The sequence below is a fragment of the Eublepharis macularius genome, chromosome 2 (assembly GCF_028583425.1).
Source record: "Eublepharis macularius isolate TG4126 chromosome 2, MPM_Emac_v1.0, whole genome shotgun sequence".
Lineage (NCBI taxonomy): Eukaryota > Metazoa > Chordata > Lepidosauria > Squamata > Eublepharidae > Eublepharis > Eublepharis macularius.
This window is the reverse complement of record NC_072791.1, coordinates 111,518,847-111,535,330: the sequence shown is the minus strand read 5'-3', so window position 1 is coordinate 111,535,330 and position 16,484 is coordinate 111,518,847. Positions and strand designations below refer to the sequence as shown.

Here is a 16,484-nt window from a genome sequence, read left to right as displayed (position 1 = left end):
TTAAACATAGTCATTGTTGTCTGGTGTGGACCTGAGCTAGTTTTTTAATAGGTCAGTTATATATTTTCTTTGAATAGAGCTGCATATTCAAAATGCACTTTGATCATTGTCTATACATAAAACAAAGGGGCATTCTCTCCATTTATCTATTTCATGTTTTACACACACACACACACACACACTAACTCACTCATTTAATTTTGTTGTTTGTTTGCTTAGATTTTTCTTTTATGTATTTATTTCCTGGATATTATTTTCCATCCTATATCAAATACTCTTGGTAAAAAGGTCTCATCCTATCTGTTTTTATCTTTCTTGACTATTGATTTCCTAAGCAACTAAAAGCTTCTCATTATAAGCTTGCTGGTACTTTGAATTAAACATCCTTCAGCTTTTTACAAAGTTTCCAGATTCTTATCCCATCAGTTCAAAACTTAAAGCAAAAGCTGGGAAAGGTTAAAAATCACGCTTAATCACCAGTTCAGCATTGAACTAGTTAGACAATTGGCCATCATCTCATCTCAGAAGGCCAACTCTTCTTTGAAGCCTAGTAAATACAGCCAATATCTATTATATATATAAACTTTTTACTCTTGAAATTGAATGAAACAGTTACTTTGTATGAAAGAAACCTAACTTGTCAGTATTTGGGAAGGGCGGGGGATAACGGGACCAAGGCTAAGGAGAGAAAGAATATGTTAACAGGAGCTAAGTATGAGCCTAATGGTCTGATTCCATTGCTCATTTTGCACTAGTAACAAAGTCCATATGAAGAATGCGCCCTTCACAAATTTTTATAATAATTCCAGATCTGGCACTGGTTTTGTTATTCTGTTTTTTTGCAAGTGTTATTACAAGTTGCGGGGGGGGGGGGGTTTCCAGGCTATTTTTTCTGGTTGCAAAAATCCAGGACCATTATTTTTCTCATTCCCCCCACCCTCAGGAAACAGGAGCAGGGAATAAAAGAGAGAAAGCCAGCCGCAGACTTGCCATGCCAGCATTGTCTGCACTGGTGGATTTTCCTTGCTGCTGGCATTGGAGGCAGGAGAGGTTGCCCACAGTGAAAAACGGTGGGAAGGCCAGAGGGTTCCTGGACTCTCATGAGACTTGGCTGTCAGAGTGGTATTTTTCTCACCCATGTTTTATTTTTTTAATTGGGAATTGAATAGTGTTATATAGAGCTTATTTCAGATATAATTTCAGCTTGTGTATATTTAAATGCATACCCTTAATCCAAATAATGAGCTTGAGGGTCACAGCTGTACAGTAAGAAAGTTAGTTGATACTGTAGTGCTGGAATTCAATATTTGTGCAACTGTGAACCAAACTGGGCTGTGAACCAAACTTTTTATTTATTCCACTTATACCCTGTCTTTGTCCCCAAAAGGGCCCCAAAGCAGCTTACATTGTTCTCCTGTCCTGTATTTTAGTCTCACAGCAACCCAGTGAGGTAGATTAGGCTGAGAGTATGTGTCTGGTTGATCCAGTGAGCTTCCACGGCAAAGTGGAGGTTTGTACCTGGGTCTCCTAGATCCTATTCTTCCCCTCCAACCTCTACATCACATAGGCTCTCAATGCAGTTACTCCATTCTAGGTCTGTTGATCAATGATCTCAGACTGAAGTAACTCTGCATAGGATTGCACTGTAATTCTTCAGTATACAAGCATAAACTTAAATGCAGTATAACTTGAAAGAGGAGGGAAGCCCCATCATGACAGTAAAACAGTTAAAACATGAACTATACTCCTTTCTCTCTGTCTATACCAAGATAAGCCAGCAGAGGAAATGAACACCAAGTGCACATCATCACTGATAACTCCAAACAGTTTAATTGACGATCATTTGCTCACCATCATTCTTAAAAATCCAATTGAGGTCTGGGTTTCCAGCGGAGAACCTTTTCTGCCTTCAGATAGTAAGTTATGAAAGAAAATAATAATTTTGTTGTAATGATGGTGCCTAAGCACAAATGTTTTTATGTTGCTATAATATAAAAAGTAAATATACTAATATATTTTGTAAAGATTCAAAAAAGTGGTTTCTAGCTACTCAATATGTTATATACTGACAAAAATATAAATTAAGGTTTTTAAAATATGCAAAACCAAAACTGGTGTTTATTATCAGCCTAATCATATATATGTACACTCAGATCAATAGAATCTGCTTCCCCAAGAATGCATAGAGCTGCAGCCATGACCTAACTGCATGGTGCAGAATATGCAAATAGTAATGCTCTGCTTTTTCATGCCACGCAGAGTCTACAGACATATTATTGAACTCTACAGTCTTTCAGTTTCTTATGTGAACACTTACCTTTTAATTTCATATTTATAATTGAATCTGTTTAGCTTGCTAACAGTATCCACTTCTTCAAAAACTATTTGCTGAAATAGATCCAATTATGCTAACCACTAAACTTCACAGGCTCTGCAGTACAAAACACTTAGAAAGAAGCAAAGTAGTAGAAATAACATGTATTTTTATTACAGCTTTGCAAAATTCAGAAAGGCGAAAACGACAAAACTGGTTGGAAAAAGATAAAATTCTGGCAGACTTAGAAGCAATGAAGCACAAAATGAGACAACTACAAGGTTAGTATCCCAGTGTAAATGGAATTCACTTAGTGTCAGTTTCATTTACACATTCACATACATACATGCAAACACACACGGTGAAACTTCCAGTGTTTCCAGTTTGAGAGATTAAATTAAAAATGCAAATGATTCCTACTTCCCAGAAATTTAATATGGTGTGGTGTTTTCTACACCAGTGTCAGTCCCTCCCCTTTATATCTTGTCTTTCCTTTTTTTTTTTAGAAAATTTTTATTAGGTGAGAATATTAATATACAACTTTCAAATAACATCTCATTATCCTTTCCCCCACCCTTTCCCTCCCCCCCTTTTCCAAGACTTCCAACAGCTTTCCAACCCTATAGACTAATATATTCCCAATCTGTCCCCCTTTTCTGTAACTCCTTATCTCATGTTTACTTACTCTTTTATTCAACTAAGCCCTATCTATTAACTTCAAAAATATTGTTATAAACTTAAAATCTATTATCTATTACTTTATATTAGCTCCACATATATTTAAATTTAAACTAACTAACAGTCGGATAAAATATCTACTTTAGTAATTCTAACAATATCTATTAACTCTAAGCCCACTTACATTTGGGCTAACAATTAGCTAATACTTCACTTCATATGGTAAATACTCTATCTCTTCTAATAACAAATCCATTCTAATAATTTTCAAATTGCCATAATTCCCCCTTTACGTCCCACTTCTTTTCTAAATATGTTTTCAATCTTCCCCAGTCCGTAAAAAATTCCGCTGGATTCTGATATCTCAGCTTCCTTGTCATAAAATCTTTTCCCATTTGCAACCTTTCCATTGTGGCAAACATAAAATTCCAGTTCAAATTGTCAAACGCTTTTTCTGCATCCACAAAGAAGAAACCAACTTCCCTTTCACAATGTTTGTCATAGTATTCTATAGCATTTACTACAGTTCTCAAATTGTCTTTGATTTGCCTGTTTGGAAGGAACCCTGCTTGCTCTTCTGCAATAATCTCAACTAACCAGTCCTTTAATCTCTCCGCCAAAATTTTTGCAAAAATTTTGTAATCATTATTTAACAACAAAATAGGTCGATAATTCTTGATGTTACTCAAATCTTGATTTTCTTTTGGAATCAATGATATGTTGGCCTCATTCCAAGTCTCTGGTATCTTTTGTCCTTTTAAAATTCCATTCATTACCTCTTTCAGAAAAGGTACCAGTTCATTTTCCAATAATTTGTAGAATCTAGCCGTAATTCCATCCGGACCTGGTGCCTTCCCTAACTTAGTCGACCTGATAGCCTCTTTTATTTCCATTTCCGTTATTTCTGCATTTAATTTTTCCTTCCATTTTTCTGATAGTATTGGTAAATTGATCTTATTCAGATATTGGTCAATAGTATCCAAATCCCCTTCTTTCCTTTGATACAACTTTGCATAATACTTAAAGAAGGCTCTACTTATGGCCAGTTGGTCTATTAACGTCTTGCCATCTTGAATCTTAGTTATTACTTTATTCTCCCTTTTCTTTTTCAATTGCCACGCTAAATATTTCCCAGGTTTATTCGCACCTTCAAATGATTTTTGGTTCAATTTTTTCAGTTCCCACTCTAATTCTTTATTGTTCATTACTCTCAACTGTTCTTGCAGAATTTTTATTTCTTGATACAACTTCTTCTTCCTAGGTCTTTTCTTTAATTGTAACTCCTTGGCCTTTATCTTTTCCACAATTTCTTGCCTTTTTTCTTCTTTTCTCCTTTTATCTCTTGCGTTTAAATCCATTAAAGTTCCTCTGATTACTGCTTTGTAGGTATCCCATACTTTATCAGTCGAAATGCCTTTATTTAGATTATATTGTATAAAGAATTTGGTCTCTCTTTGTAGTAGCATTGTATTGTCTTCTGATTGCAGCAGATCTTCATTTATCCTCCATCCTCGTCTTTTGGTGCCTTTCCCAAATTTCCACGTTACTGGATTGTGATCTGAGCCTACCTTAGGCATTACTTCCGCCTCCTTAGTCCATACCGCCAGATCTTTAGAGGCCCAGATCATATCAATTCTTGATAGTGTCGAGTGCCTCGCCGAGTAAAACGTATATTGTTTTATTTTAGGGTTACTTCTTCTCCAAACATCCTCCAAATTTTCCTGATCTTTAATTCCAAAAAAGGATTTTGGCAAAAGTCCTCTTTTTTTATGAGCACTTTTCATTTTTTTATCATCATCCAAATTTGTTACTCCATTAAAATCACCTGCCAGAATTATTTGAGCATGTCAGTCCATCCAATTGGTTCTGTAACTCTTTTAAAAAGTTCTCTTTAGCGCCATTCGGTGCATAAATCCCAATCAAAAGTATTTTCTTTGCGTTCCAAATTATTTCCACTGCTATATATCTAGCTTCCGGATCATTTAAAATCACTTTCAGTTGCAGCTCATCTTTAATATATAAAACAACTCCTCTTTTTTTCTGCTTTGACGTCGCTGCAAATTCTTTCCCCAATTTAACAAATTTTAAATATTTCACATCCTGTTTCCTAATATGTGTCTCCTGCAAACAAATTATATTACAATGTTGTTTAGATAGCCAGTGGAAAGTAGCTTTACGTTTCGAAGGTGAATTTAGTCCGTTTATGTTCCAAGATATAATTTTGCACTCCATTATCAAATTTTAGATCTTTTGGGTAAGTCTTTTTCATAGTCCTTTATGAACATTTCCATCTCCTGTCCAGATCTGAGTGTTCTTCTGGTCTCACGAAACTCAAAACTCAATCCTTCTGGTATTTCCCATCTATATCTGATGTTCAATTCTTTCAACATTTGTACTAGTTCCCTGTATTTCTTCCTCTCCAACAAACCTCCCCTAGGAAGTTCCTTCATTATTCTCACTCTTTTTCCACCAATTTCCAGAGGGTTTTGAAATTGCTTACTCACAATCTCTTCTCTTGTTCTTTTCATTGTAAATTGGACTATTATATCCCTTGGTAGGTTTTTTTGTGCTGCATATTTTGAGTTGATTCTGTATGTCACATCCAGAAAGGCTGCCACTTCCTCCGGTTCCTTATTCAAAAATTCTGCTAGTACTTCTGAAATCTGCTCTTGGGTTGATTTCCCTTCCACTTCCGGGACTCCGCGAAATCTAAGTTGTTTTTCCATATGCTTACATTCCGCCACGGCCATTCTCTCTTTCAAACCCTTGGTTTCTATCCTGTGTGATACAGCCAACTTGTCAGTTTCATCTTCCACTGTTTTAACTTTCTGCTGTGTCGATCGTAATTCTTTCTTGACCTCATCAATATTTTTAACCAGCTCCACCATCTCTGATTTAAAAGTCTCTTTGAGCTCCTTAATGTCTTTCACAATCTCTTGCATCATATCTTTGATCTCCTTATTCCCCTCTGTGACTTTTTTATCAAGACTGTCCAGCGCCATTTGCCATTCTTTCTTTGACATCGTGGGGCTTGCCTTACCTCGCTCCCACGAGTCCGCTCTTTTCCTTAACTCCATGGCGTGGCTGATTTACTTCCTGATTTACTTTGACCTTAAGCGTCAAATTTTAACAAAGTCTTTTAAAAATTTGCGATCTTAGCATCCGAAATGTCGGGCGTCTTTTCTCTATGGTTTTCACTTGAAGTTTATGCCCTTTCCCTTATCCAAAATGTCCTACTTCCGCCCAATTTGAGGTCAAGCTCTTTCCCTTCTTCAAAATGGCGCACGTCCTCTTCCGGTTCCTCAGAGGCCGCTTCCAGCCAGTCTTTCTATTGCACTGACGCACTTCCAGTTTCTCTTCTCGACACAGCGTTTCTCGCGATGTTTCAACTTTCTCACACTTTGCTATCTCTTACAAGCCGTAGGTATGTAAACAATAACCTATTTTCTGTGTTAGCTCCTCTCTAAAAAATTCTTTTTTCTCAGTTACTTTGCCGGAATATTCACAGTAAGTTATTAAGTCTTTTGCAATTTTTGTCTTCTAATTTGATTCAGTTTCTTTTACCATTTTTCTTCTCACATAAAGAGATAGCAATCTTTACCTTATTAAATCTTCTTTATGGGTTGTAATTGCTGTTTCAGTAGTTACGATAGTCCAGTATTCCCAGTTTAGTGCTGAAGCTTGGGTACGGAGGTCTTAAGCCAAAAACTTAACTCCAGAGCTACCGCAGAGATCTTTGCCACCCATCTACAAGCGGGGTCTCAAGGCTGGGTAGGTTATCGTTGCGTAGATCCCCCCCCCCACAGCCGAGACCCTCACCCTCTCGGGGTCTTGAGCGTACTTGCCTGTTCTCCACCTGAGAACAGGGGGCTACAAGCAGTTGGCACCCCACTAGCACTCACAAACAGCAGCATGGACAACCCAGCTCCCTGAGCTGCTTCAGTCCTCCATGAACTCCAAGCCGGAAGTCTATATCTTGTCTTTCCTGTATGGTTCTGGCAGTTGGGCCAGATCCTGTTGTGTGAAGAGAACCTACAAGGATGTGAGGAGAGGGCTCTCATTTTCCCTTTTCCCCGTCCCCATACTATTTCCTCTTTCCTAGGAACCCTCTATTCTCACCTTCCCTTGTTTCCTTCTTTCTTTTCCACACACCAACCAACCTATCTTTTATCTGCCTCCATCTTCAGCCATATTATCTATTTACTTCATTTGTAGCCCAGCTTTTCCACAATGGGAAACCAAAGCAGCTTACAGCATTCTCTTTTCCTCCATTTTATTGTCACAACAATCCTGTGAGGTAGATTAGCCAGAGAATTGGCCCAAGGTTATCCAGGGAGCTTCCATGTCAGAATGGGGATTCAAACCTAGGTCTCTCAGAGCCTAGTCTGAAACTCTAAAAATAATCCACAGTGGCTTTCATGGGCTGGCTGCAATTGAACAGTAGTGAGCAGCCAGGCCTGGATGATAAGTCCAGTGGTAGCAAGACACTTTCTGGTTGCTACTGGCCCTGGCCCTGGCCCTGACCTTGATGAGTCCTCCCTCAAAGGCCCAAACAAATCTAAATTCTAACAGATTCCTTCTGCCAGCATAGAAAAAAAAAATCTAAAACTCTTTCACAAAATTCCACAGAGTCTGAAATTCCTAATATAATGAATTTTGAATTTTCAAATTTGCAGGGAGGGTTTTGCTTTACTGGAGCAATTCAAAATTAGATACTCAACTTTAGCTGCATTAGAGTTATACTTAGTTTAAAAAAGCTTTTTTGTTGCCTGCCAACTCTACCTTACCAATGGCTAAGCTGTTGTGACATTGAAATGCTCATAAATATTCCAATGTCCCACACAAACAAGATTCATAAAAACTTCCTTAACACCCATATGTCCACTGCAATTTCAGTGATGTTAATCAGCTGAGCGTGGGAGAACCATTTGAGTTACAGCTCTTAAGACATAAGAACACCTATATGCTGATGAATATATTGATGAAAGCCTTCTGTGACTTGGACACAGCTATCCATTCCTAGCATAAAACTGGAATAACCATAATTGATATTTTAACTAATACAAATAGCCATAATGAATATATTTAACTAACACAGAACCAATCTGCTTTCAAAAGCTGTGGGAACCATAACAATGTCAACTTCAGTCAACAAAAGAATGAAAGCAACACACACACATCCTCACCCACCCCCATGAAAAGAAAGCAGAATGTATTCAAAGCAGCACACACATACACAGAAACCCCTGAATGAAATGGAAAGCAGAACGAACTCAAAGCAGCGAAACCTCCTCTAACGAAGATGAAAACAGGGTTGCACTCACCTGTAACTTCTGTTCATTGAGTACTTCTGTGCAGACACACATGCCCTCCCTCCTACCCCATTGTGAACTCTCTGGTTAAGTCCAGTAGTGAGTTGCGGTGGCTTAGGAAAACTGAGGGAAGGGGCCATTGCTCTCCGTTAGGTCACATGACCGTTTGGGCAGGAAGCAGTTGCTACGTGATACGAGAGCAACGGCCCCTAACGGGCTCTAAGAAGTGTTAAAGAATTTTCCATTGGCAGGCCTGCACGTGCGCAGTCCCATGCATGTCTGCACAGAACTCAATGAACAGAAGTTACAGGTGAGTGCAACCCTGCTTTTCCTTCCAAATAAGCATGTTCAACTTCAGTCTTCTGTGCAGTTCCATTTTGGGACTGTGCAGGCCGGCTGCAGAGGTAGATTTTTCAGGCTCTCAAAGGTAGGGGGTGGTCTCCCTCTATAATGCACGTGTGTGCAGCATTCCCACCGAAATGCAGTGTTGCTAGGCAGAACACTCCTGATTCCCTCAGATCCTTTTTCACCCTGACAGAGAAAGTTCTTCATCATCACTCCCCTACACTTCTTAGTTGACTTCATTTAATCATGTAGTGACACTGGACCATCCACCAACTACTCTTTCACCTAATATTTTGGAGGGTCACAAACTGGATACTCTTGGAAGAAAAATCTATTCATCTGCATCCCTCAATTTCCGTTTAGCCCTCAATTTCCGTTTATCCATCCCTCTATTTCCGTTTATCAGGCTCTTATGGGATCATATAATTTATTCCTCTGAGACTGCCTATCCCACTACATTCAGGAGCTACCTGAGGACAAGAGATCCCTTGTCAGGGTCATCCAGGGGGGAGCAGTGCGACTAGCTAAACAGCAAGTGGCAGGAGGAAAACATGCTGCAGACTACTCAGATAGATCAATGGCCTTCTTTATAGTTCTCTGCCATCACTCCTGGTTGTGCTCTACTGCCTTACCAATGACAAAAGAGCCAAAATTGAGGAGTTCCCTTTGAAGGAAAATTCCTTTTATTAGAGAAAACAGATGAAGCATTTCAAAAAATGAAAAAGAAACAACAAACTACTCAATCTCTAGGTGTCATCGTGGCTCCTCTATGATAGCAGCACTACCAACAACCCAGGTACCATTATCAAAGCTGGCCCAACTATCAATAGAGACCTAACAAGTACAACTACCAACAATACCAACTTTATTCATTTATCAGAGATCAAGAGGAAAACGTTCCAACAAACAATGACCCAAATAAGTACAACCTCAATCACCCAAGACTTCTCAATCTCAAAAAACACTATTTTGACTGAATAGGCCGCAACCAACACCCAACCAACCAACCCACAACCAGAGCCCACAACCACTCCCCTGTCTTTTCTGGACAAAATTGACACCCTTCCTGGATAACTGGAAGGGAATCACCATGGACTCTTGGGTCCTCTGGGTGATAAGCCAGGGATATTGCTTGTCCGAGGCCCGACACGCCGGCCTCGGACTCCCCCCACCCCCACCCCCCCGACGACGCAGAACCCACCTACCGGGCGGGAGAGGCCAAGGACGAGGCTCCACCGGTGGGAGAAGGCCCCAGCGGCTGCGCCGTCGCTGCGCCGCCGCCCGCCGCCGCACCGGAGGAGAGGAGCCCGAGCGGCCACGACAGCGGGCGCACGCGGAAGCGGCGGCCGGCGCGGTCAGCGCTCTGGCGGCGACGGCCCCGTCCGGGCCGCGGGGAAGGCCGCAGCGAGCGGGGCGAGGCTGCGCCGGGCGGCCGGACGCCGGCGCAGGCGCCCTCGGCCGAGCGGGATGGCGGCCGGGGCCAGCAGGGGGGAGGGAGGAGCAAGCCAGCCTGTGATTGGAGGGCGGCCCGGGGAAGGGCCAGATCGCCCCGTCAGGGGCCTGGCCCGCCGTCCATCACAGGGCAGGAGGGAGGAGGGCAAGAGGCATTGGGGGAGAGCGAGACAGCCCGGCTAGCAGCCCACCAACGGGGCAGAGGGAGGTGGGCACAATGGGCTGGGATGCAGGTGGCACAGGTGTTGGGATTGATGGTGGGCGGAAGCACTCGGGGATGAGGGTGGAGCTGGAGAGGGGAAAGTATTTAAGGAGGCTCTGGAGGCAGGCCGAGGAGGAAGGTACGGAAAGAGACATAGCAGGAGCCCGGCATCCTAAGGCGAGCACCCTGCCATTTGTCAGCTGGCTGCCCTGAAGGTTAAGGCGCAGCCGGCCGGGTGGAGCCACGTGCTGACCGGCCCGCCGGTCAGACAAGGGCCGCCCTAGTCTGAGGCCGCCCGTGAAAGAGCCTCCACGCTTCCTTGGGGACCCGCCCAGCCGCTCCAGGCTACCAGCACGGACCCGCCGGGACCGCCCCACCCCGACCCGTCGCCAGGGGGCGTGCCACGGCCTGACATGCTTACGCCTTCTGGAATTACCTCCATTGTCTCCTACAGACAATGAATCCCCTTGCTTGGCACAAGCCTTATACCCTGCAATAGTTGAGCTGTTGACTGAAAGAGTGATTCAGGAAGTGCTTCAACATGAGCCCCTGTTGGGCTTTTACTCCAGTCACTTCCTTATTGATAAAAAAGATGGGAGAACCTGCCCCATCTTGGATCTTCGAAATTTGATAAATTTATTAAAGTTGAAAAGTTTAGCATGCTTCCACTCTCTGGTGTCATACAATACTTGAAACCTGGTGATGAGTTCACTGTAATAGATCTTAAATATGCATGATTCCACATCACCATCCACCCTGATCACAGAAAAAACCTTTGTTTCCTATATCAGGGGAAAGTTTTCCAGTACATAGTCCTATCCTTTGGTTTGTCTTCTGCACCACGAGTGTTCACCAACTGCATGGGTGTTGTTGTAGCCATTCACTTAACAGCCCAGACCATGGTATCACTAGGCCTGGTTATAAATTGGAAACAGTCCTCTCTCTCCCAGTTTATCAGGGTAAAATTTGATGCCATATCAGGGAGGACCTCTCTGCCAGAGGACAGGGATAAGGTCATTTGTGCATTAGTTAAATGTTTCCAAACTTTACAATTTCAACTGGCCCTGACTATTCAGAAACTTTTAAGGCTCATGGCTTCTGCCATGAGTGTGGTCCCCCATGCCTGTCTCTTCATGAGACCTTTACACAACTGGTTCATTAGATGTTTTGACCCACTGTCAACTTCCCAGCAGACCAAGTTCTCCATCCCTAGGTCCATCCTGAGACTCTAAATTGGTGGACCTTTCATACAAATCTCCTTAGGGGTGTGCCGTTTGGAATTCAACTCCCCAACAACTCCCTCATGACAGATGCATCCATCCTGGGATAGGGCATACACTGTGGTAAACTCTAGGTGCAAGGGAAATGGTCTCTGTCAAAATCTAAGATGCATATTAATGTTCTAGAACTGAGAGCAATCTACTACTCCCTTGTTTCCTTTGCAGATCTTCTATGAGACAAGATAGTGCAAGTCCACATGGACAATACCACCACACTCTTCTATCTCAACAAACAAGGAACGACAGAGGCAACAACACTGTGGCAATGGGCCATCTAAAACAATGTCACGTCCCAAGCTATCCACATAATGGGAACTACAAATATCAGGGCAGATGCCCTCAGCAGAATATTCACACCACAACATGAGTGGTTGGTCAACAACACTTACCTGTACCCCATTTTTTGAGACTGAAGCTTCCCAGATATCAACCTCTTTGCCACAACAGCCAGTTCCAAAGCCAGGTCTTTTTGTTCCTTAGTAGGGTCAGACCCAAACTCTTGGGAGATGCATTCCAAATCAACTGGGATCAGGGCCTGTACTATGCTTTCTCACCACTTCCCCTAATACCAAGGGTGTTAGGCAGGATCCAGCAGTTCAACACCCACTGCATCCTCATCATACCCTTTTGGCCCCACAGAGATTGGTTTCCAACACTGTGGACTATGGCCAAGAGGTGCTTCAGACATCCCCCACAGGCCCCAGACCTCCTACACAGAGATCAGGTCCTATACCACAATGTACCCACCTTCAGGCTCACAGCATGGCTCTTGATACCCCAACCTCCTTCTCCTCCTTTTCTAGGAAGGTAGCTCAGGTCCTACTTAATGCCCGTAAGGCTTCCACTCAATCATCCTACAGCCATAAGTGGAATCATTTGTGTCATGGATAGCTGATACTCACTATTCCACATTCACCTGTTCCTTGAATCTCATTTTTGAATACCTACTAACACTATTGCAACAAGGCCTTGCTACATCCTCTATCAAGGTCCACCTAGTGGCCATCTTGGCATTCTACGAACCGATAGATGGCAAAAAAAAAATTCTCACTATGCTTCCAAACAATTCCTCAAAGTGACAAACAATATGTTTCCCCCTAGAGTACCTCCCATAACCCAGAGGAGCCTCTCTGTAGTCTTGGCACAACTGATGATGCCTCCATTTGAACTGTTGGCCCACTGTAATATTTTCATAGTCTCTTGGAAGATAGCTTTCTTAGCAGTGATCACATCTCTCTGAAGGGTGGGTGAACTAGCACCACTCTGCTCAGACCTCCCTTTGTACAATTTTTTGAGGAAAAGGTTATTCTATACCCAAACCTCAAATTTCTCCCCAAGATAGTCTTGAGATTCCACCTCCAACAGAAGGTAACCCTACCAATATTTTTTCTCATCCATCCTCAGAGTCCGAGAAATCACTTCACACATTTGATGTCTCAGAACCAAAGCATTTAGATGTCATTAAATGTCACAAAACCAAAGCATATTATTTGAACAGAACCAAAGCATTTAGAAAGTCAAAGGCTCTCTTTATTTGTTATGCAGGCCCATGTAAGGGTCTACCCATGGCAAATCAGACTTTATTCAGAGGGATTGTGGCAGCAATAAAGACAGCATGCAAATGCGCCAAAGTATCATGTCCAGTGATGATCAAGGCTCATTCAACCAGAGCACAATCTTCATCTGCCACCTTCCTTCGGGGAACCCCACCCAATGACATCTGCCAGGCTGCCACATGGTCTTCAGCAGACACCTTCATTAAGCACTATTCTGTTGACACACATGCAAGAAGGGATACATCAGTAGGGACAGCAGTACTTCACTTTCTCTTCAACTAACATCTCACATCCTCCTCCATTGGTGAGTTGCTTGCTATACACCCAATGTAGGACTGCATGGGAGAACGAAGATGAAAACAGTGTTGCACTTACCTGTAACTGTTGTTCATCTAGGTCTTCGTGCAGGCCCATGTTCCTTCCCTCATATCCTGCTGTGAGAGTACCATGATTATACTTACCTCCAGTGGCTTAGGGGAACTGAGGGAATCAGGGGCGCTCTGCCTAGCAACACCTCATTTTGGTGGGAATGCCCATGTGCACGCAAGTTGTTGGGACAGAGCACCCCCTATCTTTGACAGCTTGAAAAATCTATCTCCGCAGCCAGCCTGTGCCTGTGCAGTCCCAATGTGTGCCTGCACGAAGACCTAGATGAACAATAGTTACAGGTAAGTGCAAAACTGTTTTCTTTAACACTTGCCTCAGAGGTTTCATTATTCTTTGAGCTTTTCTGGGTGCCCATCCCCTGTTCTTGGAGAGGTGCACCTGGCTGGAATTTCCTTTGTGAGTGAATGCCACATTCATTTTGGCTACATGCTTTGACAGATCATTCCCAAGTAGCATGGGAGCAGGGATCTCATCTACCACACCTACTTCCCAAATTCCTCCCCAGTCTTTGTATTCCTCCCCCATGCACATATGGATGTGCTTTTCATTTACATATGAGATTATGTGAGCCCCAGCAAACACATGGATATTTATTAGTACAGGAGATATGACTATTCTCTCTATCCATTTGGCTTTCTTTCTCGTTGATTGTAATAAACTAAAGAAATTCAAGTAAGACGTGAAAAATAACCAAGTCATCCTCATTTTAGGGAGGCGCAAAACAAAATTGCAGCCAGCCAATATGGTGCCCACTAAGAGCCCCCTACAACCAGTGGTAATAGAAGGAGGCTGGACTGAAGAAACCCAAGAAGAAATGAAGCTCATGGAAAATATCATACATACTGAGGTATGAAAATTCACTTTGGGCAGTGTACTTTAAATCATAAAATGGAATCCAAACATGGTTTCATCATAAAATCTATACAATGACCAATTGAACTCAGTTCTCATTACAACAGCAGTTCCTATGCTAAAGAGCAAGGTGAGAGAAGAAACCACAATAAATTTTCCATTGAACAAAAGGAAGAAATAAAAGTACCTAGGTATTCAATTAAATTCTTGACCATCTCATCCAAACATTTTACCTCCCTTTCCCAAAATCTCCAAATAGTTCCTGAAAGGAGAGTTCTACAGCTCCCTCAGAGAACATGGTTTCACGAGCAAGGCAAGATCTGTATTTTAACACTACTGAATGGTAAATGTCAATCGCATATCTGCTGAGTCACCTTCTCCCAAATCCTCCTGTATCTGATGTTCTTAAACTCTAAGCCAGGCAGCTAAACACCAGAATAATGGGCAAGTCCAAATGTTTTTGATTCTGCTGAATATCATTAATATTCCAATTTGAATTAGTTACAACAATTATATTAAAGGAAACTATTCATCTGGGAACCACTGGAAGTACCTCCAGGGGGTCCATGAATCCGTTGCGAGTACAGACAGTGATTTCTTCTCATGTCTATCTGGCTAACATGAAATTGGAGCCATCTTAGAGCCAAACTACATATTACAATGGCCACAGATCAAACTAGGCTTGCCAGTCCCCCACTGGAGGCAGGGGATCCCCCGCTCCCACCCTCCAGCCCCTGCCCCCACTTATCTGGCTGGCAAGGGGGAACACACCTCCTGGGGTGTCCTCCAGGGCCATGCAGTGCACTCCCGGGCCGCATGGCACACTCCCATATGCCGCAGCAGTCCGATGTGGGCCTGAATCGGTCCCGAATCAGACCAGATCAGGCCTGAATCAACTTGGACCAGGCCACTGCAGAGCGCAGCAGCACTCCTGCATGCCACAGCAGTCTGATCCAGGCCAGAATTGGGCCTGAATTGGCCCAGATCAGGCCCATATTGGCCCAGATCAGGCCTTTGCAGAGTGCAGCAGCACTCCTGTGCTCTACAGTGGCCTGATCCGGGCCAAATCAGCCCAAATCTGGCCCAAATTTGGCCCAAATCAGGCCACTGTGGAGCACAGCAGCACTCCCATCCTCCACAGCAGCCTGATCTGGGCTGAATGAGCCTGAATTGGGCATGTTTCAGCCCGGATTAGGCCTAAATTGGCCCAGATCAGGCTGCTACAGAGCGCAGCAGCACTCCTGTGCTCCACAAGGCCCAATTTGACCTGAATCATGCCCGAATTGAGCTCAATTTGGGCCCCGGCAGAACAGAAACATTCCCAGGGTGGCCCATGGCCCACCTGATTACATCACTTCCCAGAAGTGACATCATCATGCAGGCTAGGAGCGTGTATATGTGAACAGTGGAGAAAAGTTAAGTGCCAGACCTCCCACTTCTTGCTCAGAAGGTGAGGGGACCTGGCAACCTTAGATCAAACCCATGGCCACTAATGCCATTTTAGAGGAGAATTTAGCTATTTAAAAATTCCAACAAGGGGCCATGGTGCAGCAGCACCCTGCCATCTTGTTGCCCTCTCCCACACACCTTTTCATGTGCCAGAATCATAGTGGTAAGCTGTTCCAGTGCTTGAAAAGGAGTGAGGAGGGGGCAAGATCTCATAGTGCCATCATGCCATCATCAGGCCTTCTTGTTAATTTTTAAACAGCTAAATTCTCTTCTAAAATGGCATTGGCAGCCACAGGTTGAATCTGAGGGCTGCCATAATGCAAAGTTTGTCCCTCAGTTTTATAGGAATGGAAGCAGGGACTATGTACCTCAGAGGGACAGAAATGGCTTCTCTTCTGTTGAGGATCAGAAGCTCACAGTCACCATTATGCACAGTCATCTATATTCCATATTACCTCATATCCTAGCCAAAAATGCACTGATTGCCAGGATCCAATAGCTTAGTCTTAGAAGCTATAATTGGCTGAGTGGCACCAAGGAAGTACAGGGCTGATATAAGTAGACGATCATCATAGTTTAAAATGAACTATTTTTCATTCTGTTTTCCAATGCAAAGGATTTTACTATAGAGACAGAGGTGTGGAGCCAACCATCCTC

At 43.0% G+C, this 16,484-nt stretch overlaps 1 protein-coding gene across 1 annotated transcript in view; it reads left to right on the top strand.

Annotated features, from left to right (window-relative positions):
• Nucleotides 1-16,484, top strand: part of DCDC1 (doublecortin domain containing 1) — an 807,587-nt gene that overhangs the window by 778,113 nt on the left and 12,990 nt on the right. The window contains exons 32-34 of the mRNA XM_054969981.1: nucleotides 1,775-1,916; nucleotides 2,494-2,595; nucleotides 14,237-14,373. Of these exons, the coding sequence (XP_054825956.1) occupies nucleotides 1,775-1,916; nucleotides 2,494-2,595; nucleotides 14,237-14,373 (381 nt within the window). The remainder of the gene's footprint in view (nucleotides 1-1,774; nucleotides 1,917-2,493; nucleotides 2,596-14,236; nucleotides 14,374-16,484) is intronic.